The following is a 16,338-nucleotide window of genomic DNA, read 5'->3' as shown; positions in this document are numbered from 1 at the left end:
TGCAAGGGTATTCACTTATCCTGTATGCTGGTTTATGGACATTGTCCTTGGCAGCATCCAAAAACAAAACAGTTACTTGGCCGACTTACCTCCTAGTGATTATGTATAATTTCAGTAATTGGGTTGTGGGTGCAGTAGTTATTACTTACACCACTAATTTTCCTCTTCAATGATTTTTCCATTTTCATAATGTAGAATAACCTGGATAATCTCAAACTAAAAAAAGAGGAAAATTAAAGTTTTCTGTTTACAGTAAAACTGCAGTTGTTAGAACAGGTGGTGGTTCGAGAACCGGCAGTCCCTCGAAGTTGAAGCTTAGTCCCGAACATTTTTCCTCATATTCTTATATAAAATATACCAACACTGCATTGTAACCTAAATAAGTTGAGGAGTCGAGCATAATAGCCGGTCCCTAATGCACAAATCATGCACAGAACCTTATGACACCCTCATAATTTCACGCGTCCTTGAGCGATCGCAGTTTTACTGTATTATAGAAAAAAGTTGAAAAACCCTCATAGCCTTGGTGTCTTTTGCGTTGATGAGCGGTGTTCAACAGTTTGCAACTACACAGTTTTCACTGCTCCTAATTCTCTATCTCTCTATTCAGGAGTAGATCCTATTGCCCAGCTCGGCATCAGTAGACTGTTCACAAGTGGTGTGGGAGTAGAGATTGTGTCCCAGTGTGTACAACAGTTTGCTTCTACAAGGTTCGCCCTGCTACGAGACCTGTACCTCTTCCAGACTACGGCACTTCAACTGTGTAATCAGGTAAATTGTATGCTTCATGCTAGTTAAAGATGGATTTTTTTCATGTGTGGCTTTCTTTGGAACAGAAAAACTTTCAAAAAAGAAGGTTGAGCAGCAAGAAGCCAATTATAAATTCAGAAAATTGAATATTAAAATCAATCAGATCCAAAATTAATAAGAATTTCTGTACAAGCAAACCTTGTCAAAATGCATGTATGTCATTGTGTTCTGCAGATTCTATCAAACTGAAATTGTACAATGTAACAATTTATGTTCAAGAAGTAAATTTATAGAAATTCTTTTTGTATTTCAGGCCAACATTGGTCCTAATGTGATCCAGGCCATTCAGAATGAGCTTCAACCATACACAGCCAGCCTACTGCGGGCTTATCAGGTGCTGAAGTGGGCAACACTCACTATCGCTGTCCCAACCCAGGCCAACTCTATGTGAGCAATGTCTTTTAAGTTAAAGTGCAAGTGGATTGTCTTGAAATAAAACTAGGCCAGTAACTCTACCCTTAATAATTGTTGAGTCGTGCCCCTTGTTTGAAGTAAAAAAAAATAATGAAACTAATGAGTTTGGCATTTTCTTCACTGTGCTGTTGTTAAAAAATATTGTTGTCAGTTCATTTGATTTGCTCATTTCCTAGGGCTGAAGGGTAAGCAAGTAAAAAAAAAATCTACCTGTCTAACCATCCCTCAAAATGCGGGTTGGGTAAGACCAAACAAAGTATTTTTCAATATATATAGCCCGGAATTAACTTAACTGGGTTTTACCATGCCGGTACAAATAAAAGGTGAATATCGAGCTATTGAAATTCATGTAACAGTCCATTGACTCTATTGTCTCTGAAGTAACATGTGTATATAACAACGGTTTAATTTTGTTTGTACCGGAGGATTAGGCTGGGAAAACCCGAATAACTATAATTCCGGGCTTAAACTATTGTGGTAATAGTTTTGATTCATCTAAATAATATGAACTTAACTGTCAAGTTTAAACAAGAGACAAAACAACTAGTCCCAAATTTATGGATAATGAATTCCTATGTTTTCAGGGAAATGAATATTCGTCAGCTATCCTACTTGAATGTGTCGGACACCACTGCTCTCGCAAATGTCCCAATTGGTCCCGCGTTGTTCCAAAAAATTGGTAAATATTTAAGACTTTAGCCTTCCAACATGACATATTTTTTCACGATATTTAACCTTATAAAAATAAAATGGCATAAAAGGCTTTTTGAGGAAAAATGTGTTTCAACTTAAACCTAAAAGTATTTGTAGGGTTTGACCCTATTGCCACTTTTGCATTTAGATATGATTCTATTGTAGTTGTTGAATGAAACATTTAAAATATTTCCTTATCACCTTATTTTGAACAATTTCCATACTTTTTTAATTTTTCAATATTTCTACAAATGAAATGGCGTGTGTCTTCTCCGGCTGTTAATATTTGTATGTGGTGGGGAAAATATGTGAGGTAGCTAGTCTATAGCAAACTTCAGTTTATAATATTTCCTCACAGATCAGAGGGGTGTCAGTCTTCTTGAGCAGTTTATTGGGGATTGAGGTGGGGAAAATATGTGAGGAAGCCAGTCTATGGCCAACTTAAGTTTATATTATTTCCTCACAGATCAGAGGGGCGTCAGTCTTCTGGAGCTGTTTATTTTTATTGTGGGATATGGTAGGGAAAAGATGTGAGTACCCAGTATATGACCAACCTCAGTTTATAGTATTTGTAAAATTTGTTTACAGATCAGAAGGGTGCCAGTCTACTGGAGCTATTTATTGTGGGATGTGGTGGGGAAAAGATGCGAGGTAGTCAGTCTATGGCTAACTACCTGTCTGAAGATCCAGCAGCGACCTGGTCAGTTGGAATTGGCAACATGGCGCAGGCTTTGGGAACACTGATGTATCCTTTTAAATACCTGTAAATTAACATAAATAAACATAATGTTTCTCCTCAATTAATTTGCCCGTACATAATTGATAAGCCATAGACTGTATGCCAAATCTGATCAACCTGTCTTACAGATTAGCTGTACACATGCAGGGCTCTCGCGAGGGGGCGACTTGGGCGAAGTGGTCGCCTAAAATTCCCAGACTTCGCCCATTTGTATCATCAAAGCGACATTGACTTCGCTGAAAATTTTAGCACATTCTAAATCTGTCAATCAGCGAGTATTTGGCCAATGTCCCATTAGTCAAAACATCACAATAAGCCATTCATACAAATTGGTAATCTCCTAATCCGATAATTGGGCCGTGTCATCCAATTACCAAAACATCGCCAGTAGGCAGAGCTATTGAAAGTTAACCAATCAGAATGTACATTCAGAAGACCCTGATCAAATGATATAAGTTCCTTAAAATGAGATAGAATGGGAGACATAATTATGAAAAATCGTGTCAAGCATTAATTTAAGTTAAAAGTAATTACCGTAATATATGTATTGAACAAACAATGCGAGACATTTAAACATTGTTGCTTTTGAAGCAGACGGTCATAGCCATCTCGGGTCATCAGCAAGTAGGCGCTAAGAAAATCAATAACATGACGTATCACCAAATATTTGATTGGTTTTAATGAAATGTTCATGATGAAAAATGATTTCTAAACACAAAAAAAAAAAAAAAAATTGCTTTATGTAGAGTTTACTTACAGTAATTTTCTCCTGTCACAGTTACGATGTCAAAAAAAATCGGCGAGATCGCCATTTTGTCAGAACAATTTTCCGAGTTAATTTTTCAACTTCCCATTATGTATTGGTAAATTTTTCATCAAGGACACTGATTTAAATGTCATTTGGTTCTTAAATGTCAGCATAATTAAAATTATTTAGCCAGAGACAAGTAAATAACAGCACAGCTGAATGTGACATTCGTACCCTATCCCGAACGTACCAAAACAAGATCCGTCCCCCTACTTTATTGACAGTTCATTTATGAGGTCATTATGATTATTTCAAATCCTTAGATGTAGATTTGATGTATTTTTTTGGTTTATTTTAGATGCTATTTGGCGATAAACTATGTGACATTGACAAATACACTTTTGCTGAGCCAAAAAGGATACATTATTTTATGAACATTTTATATAGTTATAGCAATCAATTTGAACGTAAATATAAACTGAGGTGTATGGTATGGCATAGTTTTTGTATCAGGTGTTATGAAAAGTATCACTTCTCCCTAAAGTCTCCCCACTTCTCCCTAAATTGACTGAAGGGAGAAGTCACTTCTCCCAAAATTTTCAGCCTAGTGAGAGCCCTGACACATGTGAATAAAGTAGTTCATGAAATATAAGTCCATGTGGTTTTGTCTACCATACTTCAATAATGTTGCTATGTGTATATATTTCAAAGCACTCCAGCATGTGACCATGTGTTTTTCAGCCATTATTCAGCTATCTCTTCAATGGTAAAAGGTATACATGTTTCCGAGGTTGAATATAAGAAATAATTAGAGAAAATGTTAAATTTGCTATGAAATAGACACCGAGACTTCTTGCTGGCATTCAATATATTGAATAAATTGGTTTGTCTATCTCTTGATGAAAGCTGATTTCTACGATCTTGTCTTAATTGGAAGGCACGAGTCCTCTTCCCAAAATTCCCCCTTCCCAAAACAAGGGTCAGGTAGCTGGTTGTGACTTCTTATTGCCTGAGTATATAAAACAAGGGCTTGAGTTTGAATGTCTGAATTCCTGACACTGATATGATGCAAAAAGTGGACCCCCTCAATTTTTAATGGTCACAGAGGGTATTAAACAAAAATAATCGGTTAAAATCAATAAGTCCTTAACGGGTACCCTAGATGGCCCCTTTCAGAGGAGACTGTTTTCCCAGAGTTTCTGGTCTCCCACTGCCAATACCTGCCCCTCCAAGCATATGTGTCGTCACTACAACACTGGTGTGAGTTCAATCCAGCCTCACGGTGCTTCTGGCTTGGTCTCGCTTGTCTCCACTTTGAGTAAGTTAAACTGCATTGTTTTTATGTTTGTTTTTAATAGTTTTATATAATATCTTTAATAATATAAACTGCCAATGTTTTCTCTTTTATCAGATTGAAATTGTAGCTCGTTTATTTTTTGAAAACAAATAACTGAGGTATTATGATAGCCTCGGTGTCTTGAATGGTGAAAAAATCTTTGTCTTGGCCATAACTTGAAAATCTGTTTATTAATAGGTGGTTATTTTCTAATAAAATATTCCTTATTATTTGCCTAAGTTCCAAATTACATGACACTCTTAAGGAATTCGGATAACTGCGGTCACATGTTTTAAACCTATCGCAAGATTTCTTAGCACTACCACGGATTATCTCGCGAGATCTTTCTTTTTGCACTGTTATTCAGTCGGAGCAGCTGCTCCAGATAATTTTCGATCAATTCACATGATACAAATAATCAATGAAACATTGTACACGTGTTGTTAGAGGCAATAATGAATATGCACATGTAAAGCAAGGCCAATTACTCTGTCTTCGATTTATCCAGTTTTTCTTCTTTTAACCTAAAAATAACATACAAGCCTTTGCTTCGTTGCACCCTTGTTTATTGAAGCTGTTGATTTTGTTGCAAAATATGCTCAAACTGTTGCTAAAATTGAAACCAGTTCATGTGTCTACTATAAAGAGCAATTTAAATGTGTACTTTCATACTGAATTAGTCAGTGTATTTAAAATGTTTTCCCTGGCAGTGAACCTGTGAAGGCGGCCCAGTGTTTTAACCAGGCAAGGGAGGGCGTCGGTGTTGAAGCTTTCATGCGGGACAGATTGCTGCAGACCGAGGAGACACAGCCGCGCAAACTGGAGGTCCTTTACTACTTGAAGGTATGGCATGTTTGTACATGGTTTTTGCCAGTATTTAATAAGTGTAAGGTGCTGCAGAAAAGGGCAGGGGGTTGGGCATTGGATCAGGTTGAGAAACTCATTATTTTACAGAAACCTTAAGAATTTGTGTTTTATTTGAAGTAGGTTTAGGTTTAAGTGTTAGGTATATTAAGTTTGTATGTATAATCATATAAGTTTTTAAACAAAAAAATAAATTTTTGATTGTCTTAATTATTCAATTCTATGTAGACAGATGGGTCTTGATAAGGGCAGAAAGGTGCTACCCAAAAAGGGCAGTGTGCAGCACCCTTCCGAAACTATGAAGCTAAAACACTAGGTTGTAGTTTATGTACCTTAACTAACAAAAAGGATAACAAAAAGGAAAGAATCCCCTTTGTGAAGAGCTATCAGCATATTTAACAATATCCTGCCTAAAACGATTTGTAAGCCGTGATCTCATCGGAACCAAGATTACATCCGTAACTTCTCGGCCATTTCTGCACCGCATGAGGTGTGTCTCCTGCGACCAATCAAGCCGCTGGATTTCACCTTATTAATTATTCATGAGTACGAGACTTTTACAGCTGATTTTCCCAGGGTATCAAATAGGTTATGATACGCTGGAGTGCCGAGGATGGGCTATGGGCAATTTTAAACCTTCTGTTTACAAATACACAATTTACTTTTATTGAATAAAAAATAAATGAATATGATAAGCTAATGTACTGCTTTTCATAAATAGATTGAAACAAACATTACAGGTAATACGGCAGTTTGAAGAGTACTCGGCCCCTGATGTTGTTATATCCCTTGCCAGAAACGCAATAGCCATAGCTGACGACATTGATGAAAATTTGGTATGTTAAAGTTTCCGTTTTCTTTTGTTATTGACTTGAATTGATAAGGCAGGATGAGACAAGATCCTTAAACAAGCAGAAAGTACTGAAGTTTAGGTATTTTTAACAAACATTGAAGGATTACTAAATTCAAGGATTTCCTAATCAATTGGTAATATTCTATAATTAAATGTACAGATACTAAATGCCTGCATGTGTGTCTTAACAAAGTAAAATTTTACTTCTTATTTCTTTGAAAAAAGATAAGCTATTAATAAAGTTTTGGTGTCGGTGGTGCTGGTGTTGTGCAATCACTTTCACCTTGGCCATTACTCAAAACTGTATATATTGAAATGAAACTTAGTTCACATTTTGCAAGAGACAACACACTTATGTATAGCAAGGCTCATTACCTCCCTTGAATAATCATCAAGTTATGCCCCTTGTTTGACTAGAAAAATCAACAGAAGAGTGTTTGCATTATCTGTGAGTTGCTCTTGTTATGTTGTTTGACCGTGCAGTTAATACATTACATTCCAGCCAACACTGTGGTCCAAAGTGTTCAAGTATCAACTAGAGCTTGGCCACAACTCTGAAGCCTACAGCGCTATGATGGAAAACCCAGACCCCACGCGACGCAAGGACTGCTTGCGACAGCTGCTCATCTGTCTGTGTGAACGGGGAGATCTACAGGCACTCGTGGACTTTCCCTACACCGATCTTGAAGAGGAGGTAATGAATTATTAACTTATTGTCTTGAAAATGATTCATTTGATGGTGGTCCTAGTTTGATAATAATATAAGGTCACAAGCCCTAGACTTCTGAGGTATGGTCCCTAAAATTGTGTAAAATTAGCTCTTTAAAATCATGGCTTCATCATAATGCCTTTTTGGTTTATATAAGTAACCAAATATTCTTCTGTATAATAATGATTCACATATATGGTCCATTAATTCATACACCATTTCAGGTGGAAAATATCCTAGAGAGTAGAGCCCGCTGTATGGACCTGACCTCTTACAACTACTATGACTTGTTGTATGCTTTCCACATCTTCAGGAACAACTATAGAAAAGGTACCTTTAGATGCAAAGCGATACAAGTGTAGGTCAGCTACCACTAATTGTTTCAAAATAAGAAATATTTAGAGGAGACAAACTTGTAGTTGGTGAAAGAATGTCTTGATGTAAGAATTATGGAAATCTCATAGACATTTCACAGTAACTTACTGTAATTACCAAAGGTGCTATACAATTTTCTAGTATTGTTGACCCCACAGTCCAAGGGATAGCAGCAACCCAACTTTATCTTGGCATCTTAACTGATGTCATAAAGTGACACTCTTATTCCAAATCAATGCATACACATGTATAACAAACATCAATTTTGACTCTTGAACCTTTAACAATAATGCATTTATGGTAATTATTAATTACTGATAACAAGATTGTAACCATGTATTTAAAAGCAGAAAACGCAAAAATATTAAATGATCGGTGAATGCTAAAAGATTTACTGTGGTCTACTAAAGTCTCATAAGGTAGAAATACCATGTTTTTACTCATTTCTGCCAAATAAAACTGGATATCCTTCATAATGTTTTCGGCATGTATTCGTCCTTTTTGGAATATTAAAAAAATATTATTAATTGTGGTATAAGATCTTTTCTGGGAGTAAGAGTGCATCTTTAAAATAATAAAATATATTTATACAATTGACTTGACTTCTAGTGTGTATAACCATTGTAGGTAGAATTGATATACAATAGTTCCCAATTTAATAAACTCATATATTTTGACCACTACATGTTTGATTAATCTTTGAAGGAGGCAGTGTAATGTATGAGCATGGGATGCGACTTGGGCGTGAGGTGCCCGGGCGTCAGGGCTTACAGAGACAAGCCCAGTGTTACCTGGCCGCCCTGAACGCCCTACGGCTGGTGAAGCCCGAATACTCCTGGATCATCAAACCCACCATCCCAACACGACCCAGTGTGAGTGGTCTGAAATGACTTATTAGTGTTACAGTATGTTTTTAAAAAATAACAGGTGTTGTCAGCTGTGGTTTGATGCAAAAACGTTCACCTTTAGGGGTGAGAGTGGTCTAGAGGTATAGGTGTCTGCCTCTTACACAAGAGGTTGTGGGTTCGATCCCAACCAGGGGTACTTTCTCTCGGCCTCTCAAAAAAAGGACACAGTACTGGTTTATACCCAGGAAAGGGAATCTATATATTCTATAAGCCCAGCTTTCGTCACAATCGAGCTAAAATAGATTTGTATAAACTAGCTTTTACCTTGGCTACTGCTCAAAATCTGTTGAAGATATTTTTCATAGTTGTTTTATTTATGGAGTGTGACTGAAGAAATGCAGAAATGCATTTGTGATTTAATTCATTTTAAAAAACTTTGTTTCTGACCAATTCTAGGCTGAAAATCGGCCCCATTACTAAAGCTAAAACTGAAATAGAAATAATCCCAAATTTGAAATAAAAATTCCTTATTTCCAATTTGAAAAAAAAGTGACCCCAAATATTTTATGTATGGAAGAGTTGATGTATTCTTTAAGAACCAACTTTATCACGTTCATTTATCTTTTTATACGCCCATCTTACGACGGCCGTATTATGGGAACACCCATGGCGGGCGGGCGGGCGGCGGGCGGGCGGCTCCACAATGTTGTCCGCTCTCTAACTTGAACATTTCTCATCCAATTTCCACCAAACTTTATGAAAGTGTTTGTTGGTGAAATATCTTGGTCAAGTTCGATAACCAGCCAAATCGCTTTAGGCACTCCACAGTTATGGCCCCCTGAATATGTCAAAATTGGCCATTTTAGCTTTGTCCGCTCTCTAACTTGATCATTCCTCATCCAATTTCCACCAAACGTCATGAAAGTGTTTGTTGGTGAAATATCTCGGTCAAGTTCAATAACCAGCCAAATCGCTTTAGGCACTCCAGAGTTATGGCCCCCTGAATTTGTCAAAATTGTCCATTTTAGCTTTGTCCGCTCTCTAACTTGAACATTTCTCATCCAATTTCCACCAAACTTCATGAAAGTGTTTGTTGGTGAAATATCTAGGTCAAGTTCGATAACCAGCCTAATCGCTTTAGGCACTCCAGAGTTATGGCCCCCTGAATTTATCAAAATTGGCCATTTTAGCTTTGTCTACTCTCAAACTTGAACAGTTTTTATCCGAATTTCACCAAACTTGCTACTATAAATGTTTGTTGGTATATATTCTTGGCAAAGTTCTATAACCAGCCAGGCTCTTCAGGATTATGGCCCTTGAATTGGTCAAAATTTGCCATTTTTGCTTTGTCCACTGTCTACCGGTAATTTGAACAGTTATCATCTGATCTTCACCAAACTTGCTGAAAATATTCTTTGTCTATTTGTTTGAACCATTCTATTCATTCTTTAATAGGCAAAATTACACATTTTTTACCAATCAGGAAATCTCTAACTTTATGTGGGAAAGAATTTATTTCACATAATTTTCTTTTTCCTAGGCTGGAGGTGGAGACGCCTACATGAGGTCACCGAAACATGGACTGGATGGGGAAGAGCTGGATCCTAAAGGTGTGTGTTCAATTAACCTGACACTGGTTGTCATTTAACCATTCAATGGGCCTATTAAGGAATTATATTTCGTCAATGTAACGACTTGGATGACATCAACTTTCTGTGGTTGATATGCTTTCACCCTCAGTGATATCCGATATTTGTTTCATTATACAGAACAAATATTGTTTACACCAGTTAGCGTCTACTAATATGGATTTTCAACTCTATTTATAAATACCTATAGTCCTATGCAATAACTATTGTTACCTCGATAAAGAGCATTCAGGGGAGATAATTTGTCATGGGCAGTAACAATAGTTATTGAACAGAACTATTTTGCCTAGGCACTTGTGAAAACAATGAATATATTTTTAGACTGTACATGGGGGCAGGGGGTAGTGTTTAAATTTATCACATGACACATTCCTGAATAACAAATGATGACTATTGGTGATATTATAAAGGCTAAGTTATGTCAGGTATAACAATAGATAAAAATAGCAGGTCATGATTTTATAATCCAATCCAATGGGTTACTTTGACCACTTCTATAAATAACCTCAGACAAGTGACCAGGCAGAAATAAGCTCATGTACGGTATATCAAAATAACTTGGCTTTTCAGAATTGACATACCCCGGTAATGATATTGAAGATGTGTTTACAATTGATATTACTCACCATCAAATAGAAACATTTTCTGTAAAAGTGTGTAAAGTACATGTTTTTCAGCATTTGATTATTAATGTTCATGTTTAGATGGTAGAATAAGTCATTTATATTTACCATACATTTACAATATATTAGGTTTACTTTTAAGTTTTTTTGAAGTAGCATCAATTTTAATCTTAGTTTGGATGGTAAATTGTTATGAAAAGAAGTTTTATATACTCCCTAATCCAGGTTCGCATTTCGAGATTGTTCTGGTGGATGAATTAGAGTGAGAGTACATGTTGGTGGATGCTCATCTTTTACCAGTTACTTTACATGTAATATACTCTCTTTTGAAGGTTCAAGGTTCGAGATTGTTGAGATAGCGGACATAGAGCGAGAGTACATGCTGGTGGATGCTCGTCTCAGACTGCTTTCACAGGAAGAAGATTCCTCCCTAGCTGCAGGTGAGAGCATTGTAAAGTGCCTTATGATTTTCTGCAAGTGAGAGCATTGTACAGCTATGGATTGTTTGAGAAAAAGAGACAAGTTTTGCATCTGTGTAAAGAACTGTTGTTTTGTGTCCCTCTTTGATTCAGGACACATTATTTCCTATATTCCAGCTAGTTGTCAGGGAGCAGATGAGATAGTGGGTCTGCTCGTGAAGGCTGGAATGTACGACAGGGCCGTTATTGTTTCCCGGGCCTTTACACTGCCACTGAACCCTGTGTTTGAAAGTCTCGCTCTCAGGTATGAGCTGAGCTTTGTTACGTTTAATGAAATTCACTAATTTTGACGGAATTATAGTCAGGCATATATCATTTGTGCTTTGACCTTAGAGGTCAAGGTCAAACTTGGTAGTCTTTTGCAGTCAATTGCAGTAAACTGGGATAAGATGTCCACAGGCTATCTTTTGGGCAGTTTGACATTTATATTATTTGATTGGTAAATTGCAATTATTTGAAAAATATTTGCCAATCAAACAGCGTCTTGGCAAAAATCAACCTAATTAAATATAAAAATAAAATTATACTAAGGAATATACAGATAAGACAGAGGTTTAAGTACTAGTTTTTGAAATAGATCCTCTTATTCTGCTCTATGTTTATATATATATATAACAAATTGTTTCCATTGACCGCACTTGAAATGTTCATTCTGGTTGTATATTTTTCGTTATGTTTAGTTTATACTGCATAATGTAAAAAAACTTGTATTTAAAAGTTAAATGAATATGTAATTTAATCAGCTAAATTTTGAATCTAAAACTGCTTCAGGTGTGTGAATCTTGCAAAGAACAGCACTTACCACATGCGAGGGGACAATGACTACACGTCCCAGGCCTGGTCATGGCTGAAAACAAACAATCTCACCCTTAAACACGTTTCCAAAGAGTCCAGGTGAGTACCATACTACTGATAATTTCTATTGGTAGCTATTCTTTGTGTATAACATGCATGGGGACATGATTTCACCTCCCAGGCCTGGTGCTGAACAGCAACAATCTCACCCTTAGGCCTAAAAAGAAAAATACATTTGGTTCAGGTTATTCGACCCTACCTACGAAATAGGGGCCGACCCTACTGCTTTTACAGTCAGTTTCAATATGTAGTTTAAAACCTTGAATGCATTATACAGTAGATTACTTTAACACCATTCTCTAATGATGAATGACAGTCTTATATAAAGCCCAATAAAACAATAAATAAAAAGCCTACCCTATCTATTTTTATGCCCCCACAAAGTGGCGGCATATAGGGTTGCCCTTGTCCGTACGTACGTCTGTCTGTCTGTCTGTCTGTACGTACGTACGTACGTACGTCCCGAAGATTGTTTCCGATCTAATTCTTGAAAACCGTTTGTCCAATCCTCACCAAACTTTAAACACATGTTTGTGACCATAATATCTTGATCAAGTTCGATAGTCATGGAAATCGCTTTAGTCATTTAGGAGTTACGGCCCTTTTTTGCCAAAAATACTTCAAAAATATATGTTTCCAATCTAATTCTTGAAAAGTATGTGTCCAATCCTCACCAAACTTTACATACATGATTGTGACCATAATATCTTGATCAAGTTCGATAGCCATGGAAATCGCTTTTGTCATTTAGGAGTTACGGCCCTTTATTTGCAAAAAAAGACTTGAAAAATACGTCCCGAAGATTGTTTCCGATCTAATTCTTGAAAACTGTTTGTCCAATCCTCACCAAACTTTTAACACATGTTTGTGACCACAATATCTTGATCAAGTTCGATAGCCATGGAAATCGCTTTAATCATTTATCCTGAATAATCATTATGGCTTATTTTTTGTGACAAAAAATCGAAGTGGGGGCATCCGTGTCCTATGGACACATTTCTAGTTAAAAAGGATGTTACCCTAACCAAACCTTTTTTCGTCTCTTGATTCTTGAGAACCTCATTGCTTAAATGGCGGCCATATTTAATTTCAGCTCATCAGATGAGGCTTGGCAGCTGTTACAACAGTACCTGTCTCGTTACGAGGACCAGTCAGGCCGTTACCATCGATGTACCGCCACCAAGCTTCTCGCACATGGCTTTGCTCTGCCAACCTGGCTTATTAACTCTTACAAGGTATTCACAGTTATAAATACTTGAATCCAGTCCAAGCATTGTTTTGAGTGCGCCAGATCCCTCAATTTGGACATCCATAAAAAAAACACCATTTATAGTGATATTCCTGTTTTTCTTTAAAAATGAAATCATATAAATGTTTGGTTTTAATATGATATATTTCCACAGTAATTCCTTTGATTATTCTAAAACTTTCACTATTTGGAACTGAAAATGTAATATTAAAAAAATAAATGTTGTTAAAACCAATATGATAAGTTATGTGAAATTCTGAATGAAGTTTGAAATAAATATTAAAGTCATCATATGCTACTTTAAAATTTTGCGCAGGAGAGTGTGTTTACTCTTACTTTTGGATCATAGGAACGATCGATGAATGAATGATTAACGATGTATCAGTCAAAGAAATCAGGCTTGTGAACTAGCGCGAATGTTTACAATACTGCTTGGCATAAAAATAACTGCTACGGTATATAAAATTTGAACACGCCTGAAAGTCATTTTACCAGTGCAGGGCTTGTGCTGATTTAGAAATGTGATGGCTGTGCTCTTAAAGAGCAAGGACAGCAGAGTTCTGGAATTGTAGATCAATAATATCCTGAGCAATTTCACAGACCAGACGCTGGAATGGCACTTTCCTGATGAGAAGCTAGGTGCCCTGTGATCTCACAGTATACAGAACTTCAAAATGATTTGTTTTTCCAGGGTCTGAACTCTGCTGAGCTGCTGCGGCTGTATATTGACCATGATTTACTGGAGGAAGCAACCTCACTTTGCACAGAATATCTGGATGCTGTTCTAGACTCATTTAAGGGCCAGGATAGTGAACTCTTCAGTATAAAGGTACATTTTTTAAATAAGCTTTTGAAGTAAAAGGATTCTTTTACAGATTGTATACTGGCAGCGTTTTTTTTCAAACTTGATATCTATTTTAATTAATGTTTTTATTTTCAGCCTAAGATCATTCAACTTTTATAAGCCTTAGTATTTTAAAATGCATTAATAACGCTTTGCCACAAAATAGGGCATTTATATGGCATTTTTCTGTATCGTTCAATACAAATATCTTATTTCAACTTGTTTTGGTGGATTATCAATGTTACAAGCATTTTTGTTCTCATTTCCCATGAAATTAATCCTTTCAATATCTGACCCTATGAAGAGGGAAGTGACCCTTCAAAGTATATCAAGTTAATCTTTCTTCTGCATGATTTTTCAACAACAGTACACTACTTCAGTATAAATTTAAATGAAACAAAGAAAATGTATCAATACACCATGTTTTAAGGAAGGTGAAACTGCTATTGATTTTGTATATAAGACCAATGAAACACAACATGTGTGTATTCTTATTAAAATAAAATTGAATGAACTCCCAAGGATTTATGTAGATGTATCATCTTGAAGCCTCATTGATTAATGTGTAATACAGGGGTTCTAAAGTACAGGATTATTCCTGAAATCAGGATTGAGAGCTTATAACTTCTACTTTACTGTACAGTTGTAAAGATATGAAAAACCTTGAAATGAATATAAAGGACTTTGGAAACAATTTCTAAAGTGGTCTTGGCCCCTTATCCCTACTTTGGGCATGAACCCCTCATACTTAAACAGGACCTGTGGCTATTTTTAAAGGTTGATAATTATCAGCTGTTAGAACCTGTGATATTCTGTTCATGGTAGGTTAGGTTCTTTAAATGCTTATTTCTTGATCTATTTCAGGGCTGTTTACACCATGAGCCCCTGTCTGTCTGGCTGCCATACTCCAGTATAGACCTTCTTCTGGCCACATTACATGAACATCGGCAGGATCAACAACTCTCTATGGTACAGTATAATTATCCCCCTGTCTTTGATATAGTCTAGTTACGAGCCCCTGTCTGTTTAGCTGCCCTAAACCAGTATAGGCTTACTGGCCATGTTACATGAACACCGGCAGGATCAACAACTCTCTATGGCACAGTATAAGTATCCCCCTGTCTTTGATATAGTCTAGTTATGAGCCCCTGTCTGTTTAGCTGCCCTAAACCAGTAAAGGCCTACTGGCCAAGTTACATGAACACCGGCAGGATCAACAACTTCGGATCCCTACTGGACGTCCATGAAGCTCCTGTGTTTTTAAGCATTTTAAGAGCCTAAAATTGCATTCAAACATATCTATACCACTTGTTTAAGTAACAAAAAATATAGGTCATTTAAGTCTAAATGTTAAACATTTAAATTTGATTGAAATTGTTGATTAACCAGGCCTCTAAATTCTCCTACATGTATTTGTATATAGGATCCCTTAAACATGCTAAGATACATGTATATATTCTGGCATTTTCAGATGTACCAGGGATTAAAAGACCGAATGACCATTTATAAGGGAAAACTTCACAGCATCACAGAACAGGTGTTATCATCAACTCAACAGCAACAACAGTTTATGCAGACAGGGTGGTGATGGTTGGGAAACATTGTATATAGGATCAACATCAATTGACGGTGGCCTACCAACTGTGTACAAAGAACCAATGATCAAAACTTTACAGGCAGCATTGACTCGAATCATGCATACATTGAAATGGGACAAATACACTTCATTCATGTGTTTTAATGTCAAGTTTATTCAGGTTGATTTGTATATTATGACTGGCTTAATGTTAAGTCATAGTCAGGTATGATTCTAACTTAGTTCCTCGAAAAAGTGAGGTTTTAATTGATTCTATGCAAAAACTTGAACATCTCTGAACGACATAGATTCAAGTACATGATACAAGAATCTTTATTTAAAGTTGGGTATATGCTAACAAGAAACATTAGCTCAGTGAGTTTTTTTCCGACATTATGTTTGTCCTGAAGCAAGAATTGATAGGTTATCCAGAAAAAAGGAGAGAAAACAGATAAGTGATATTTTTGTTAAGGAATTTTGAAACAAATTTATGTGTACATGACATTTTCAGATACGTTTTACTCTTAATATACAAAGCCAAAATATATCATAGAGCTGAAAGAATCAGGTTTTCCTCATGTGTAAAATGGTTATTGATACACGAGCATTATTATAAACAAGTCAATCATGTGTTTATGAATAAAAATGAAGAGAATAAATGCATTCATAGATCA

General features: G+C 36.3%; 1 protein-coding gene across 1 annotated transcript in view; it reads left to right on the top strand.

Annotated features, from left to right (window-relative positions):
• LOC128232399 (nuclear pore complex protein Nup160-like) overlaps positions 1 to 16,338 on the top strand; it is a 31,602-nt gene extending 15,264 nt beyond the window's left edge. The window contains exons 17-34 of the mRNA XM_052945917.1: positions 611 to 771; positions 1,064 to 1,197; positions 1,809 to 1,903; positions 2,506 to 2,662; positions 4,567 to 4,722; positions 5,451 to 5,583; positions 6,345 to 6,440; positions 6,960 to 7,151; positions 7,391 to 7,496; positions 8,247 to 8,413; positions 9,930 to 9,999; positions 10,994 to 11,101; positions 11,258 to 11,384; positions 11,912 to 12,034; positions 13,089 to 13,230; positions 13,936 to 14,073; positions 14,953 to 15,057; positions 15,560 to 16,338. Coding sequence (XP_052801877.1) covers positions 611 to 771; positions 1,064 to 1,197; positions 1,809 to 1,903; positions 2,506 to 2,662; positions 4,567 to 4,722; positions 5,451 to 5,583; positions 6,345 to 6,440; positions 6,960 to 7,151; positions 7,391 to 7,496; positions 8,247 to 8,413; positions 9,930 to 9,999; positions 10,994 to 11,101; positions 11,258 to 11,384; positions 11,912 to 12,034; positions 13,089 to 13,230; positions 13,936 to 14,073; positions 14,953 to 15,057; positions 15,560 to 15,676 — 2,327 coding nt within the window. The 3' untranslated portion in view covers positions 15,677 to 16,338. The remainder of the gene's footprint in view (positions 1 to 610; positions 772 to 1,063; positions 1,198 to 1,808; positions 1,904 to 2,505; positions 2,663 to 4,566; positions 4,723 to 5,450; positions 5,584 to 6,344; positions 6,441 to 6,959; positions 7,152 to 7,390; positions 7,497 to 8,246; positions 8,414 to 9,929; positions 10,000 to 10,993; positions 11,102 to 11,257; positions 11,385 to 11,911; positions 12,035 to 13,088; positions 13,231 to 13,935; positions 14,074 to 14,952; positions 15,058 to 15,559) is intronic.

The sequence above is a fragment of the Mya arenaria genome, chromosome 4 (assembly GCF_026914265.1).
Source record: "Mya arenaria isolate MELC-2E11 chromosome 4, ASM2691426v1".
NCBI lineage: Eukaryota > Metazoa > Mollusca > Bivalvia > Myida > Myidae > Mya > Mya arenaria.
This window is presented reverse-complemented; position numbering and strand designations above follow the sequence as displayed.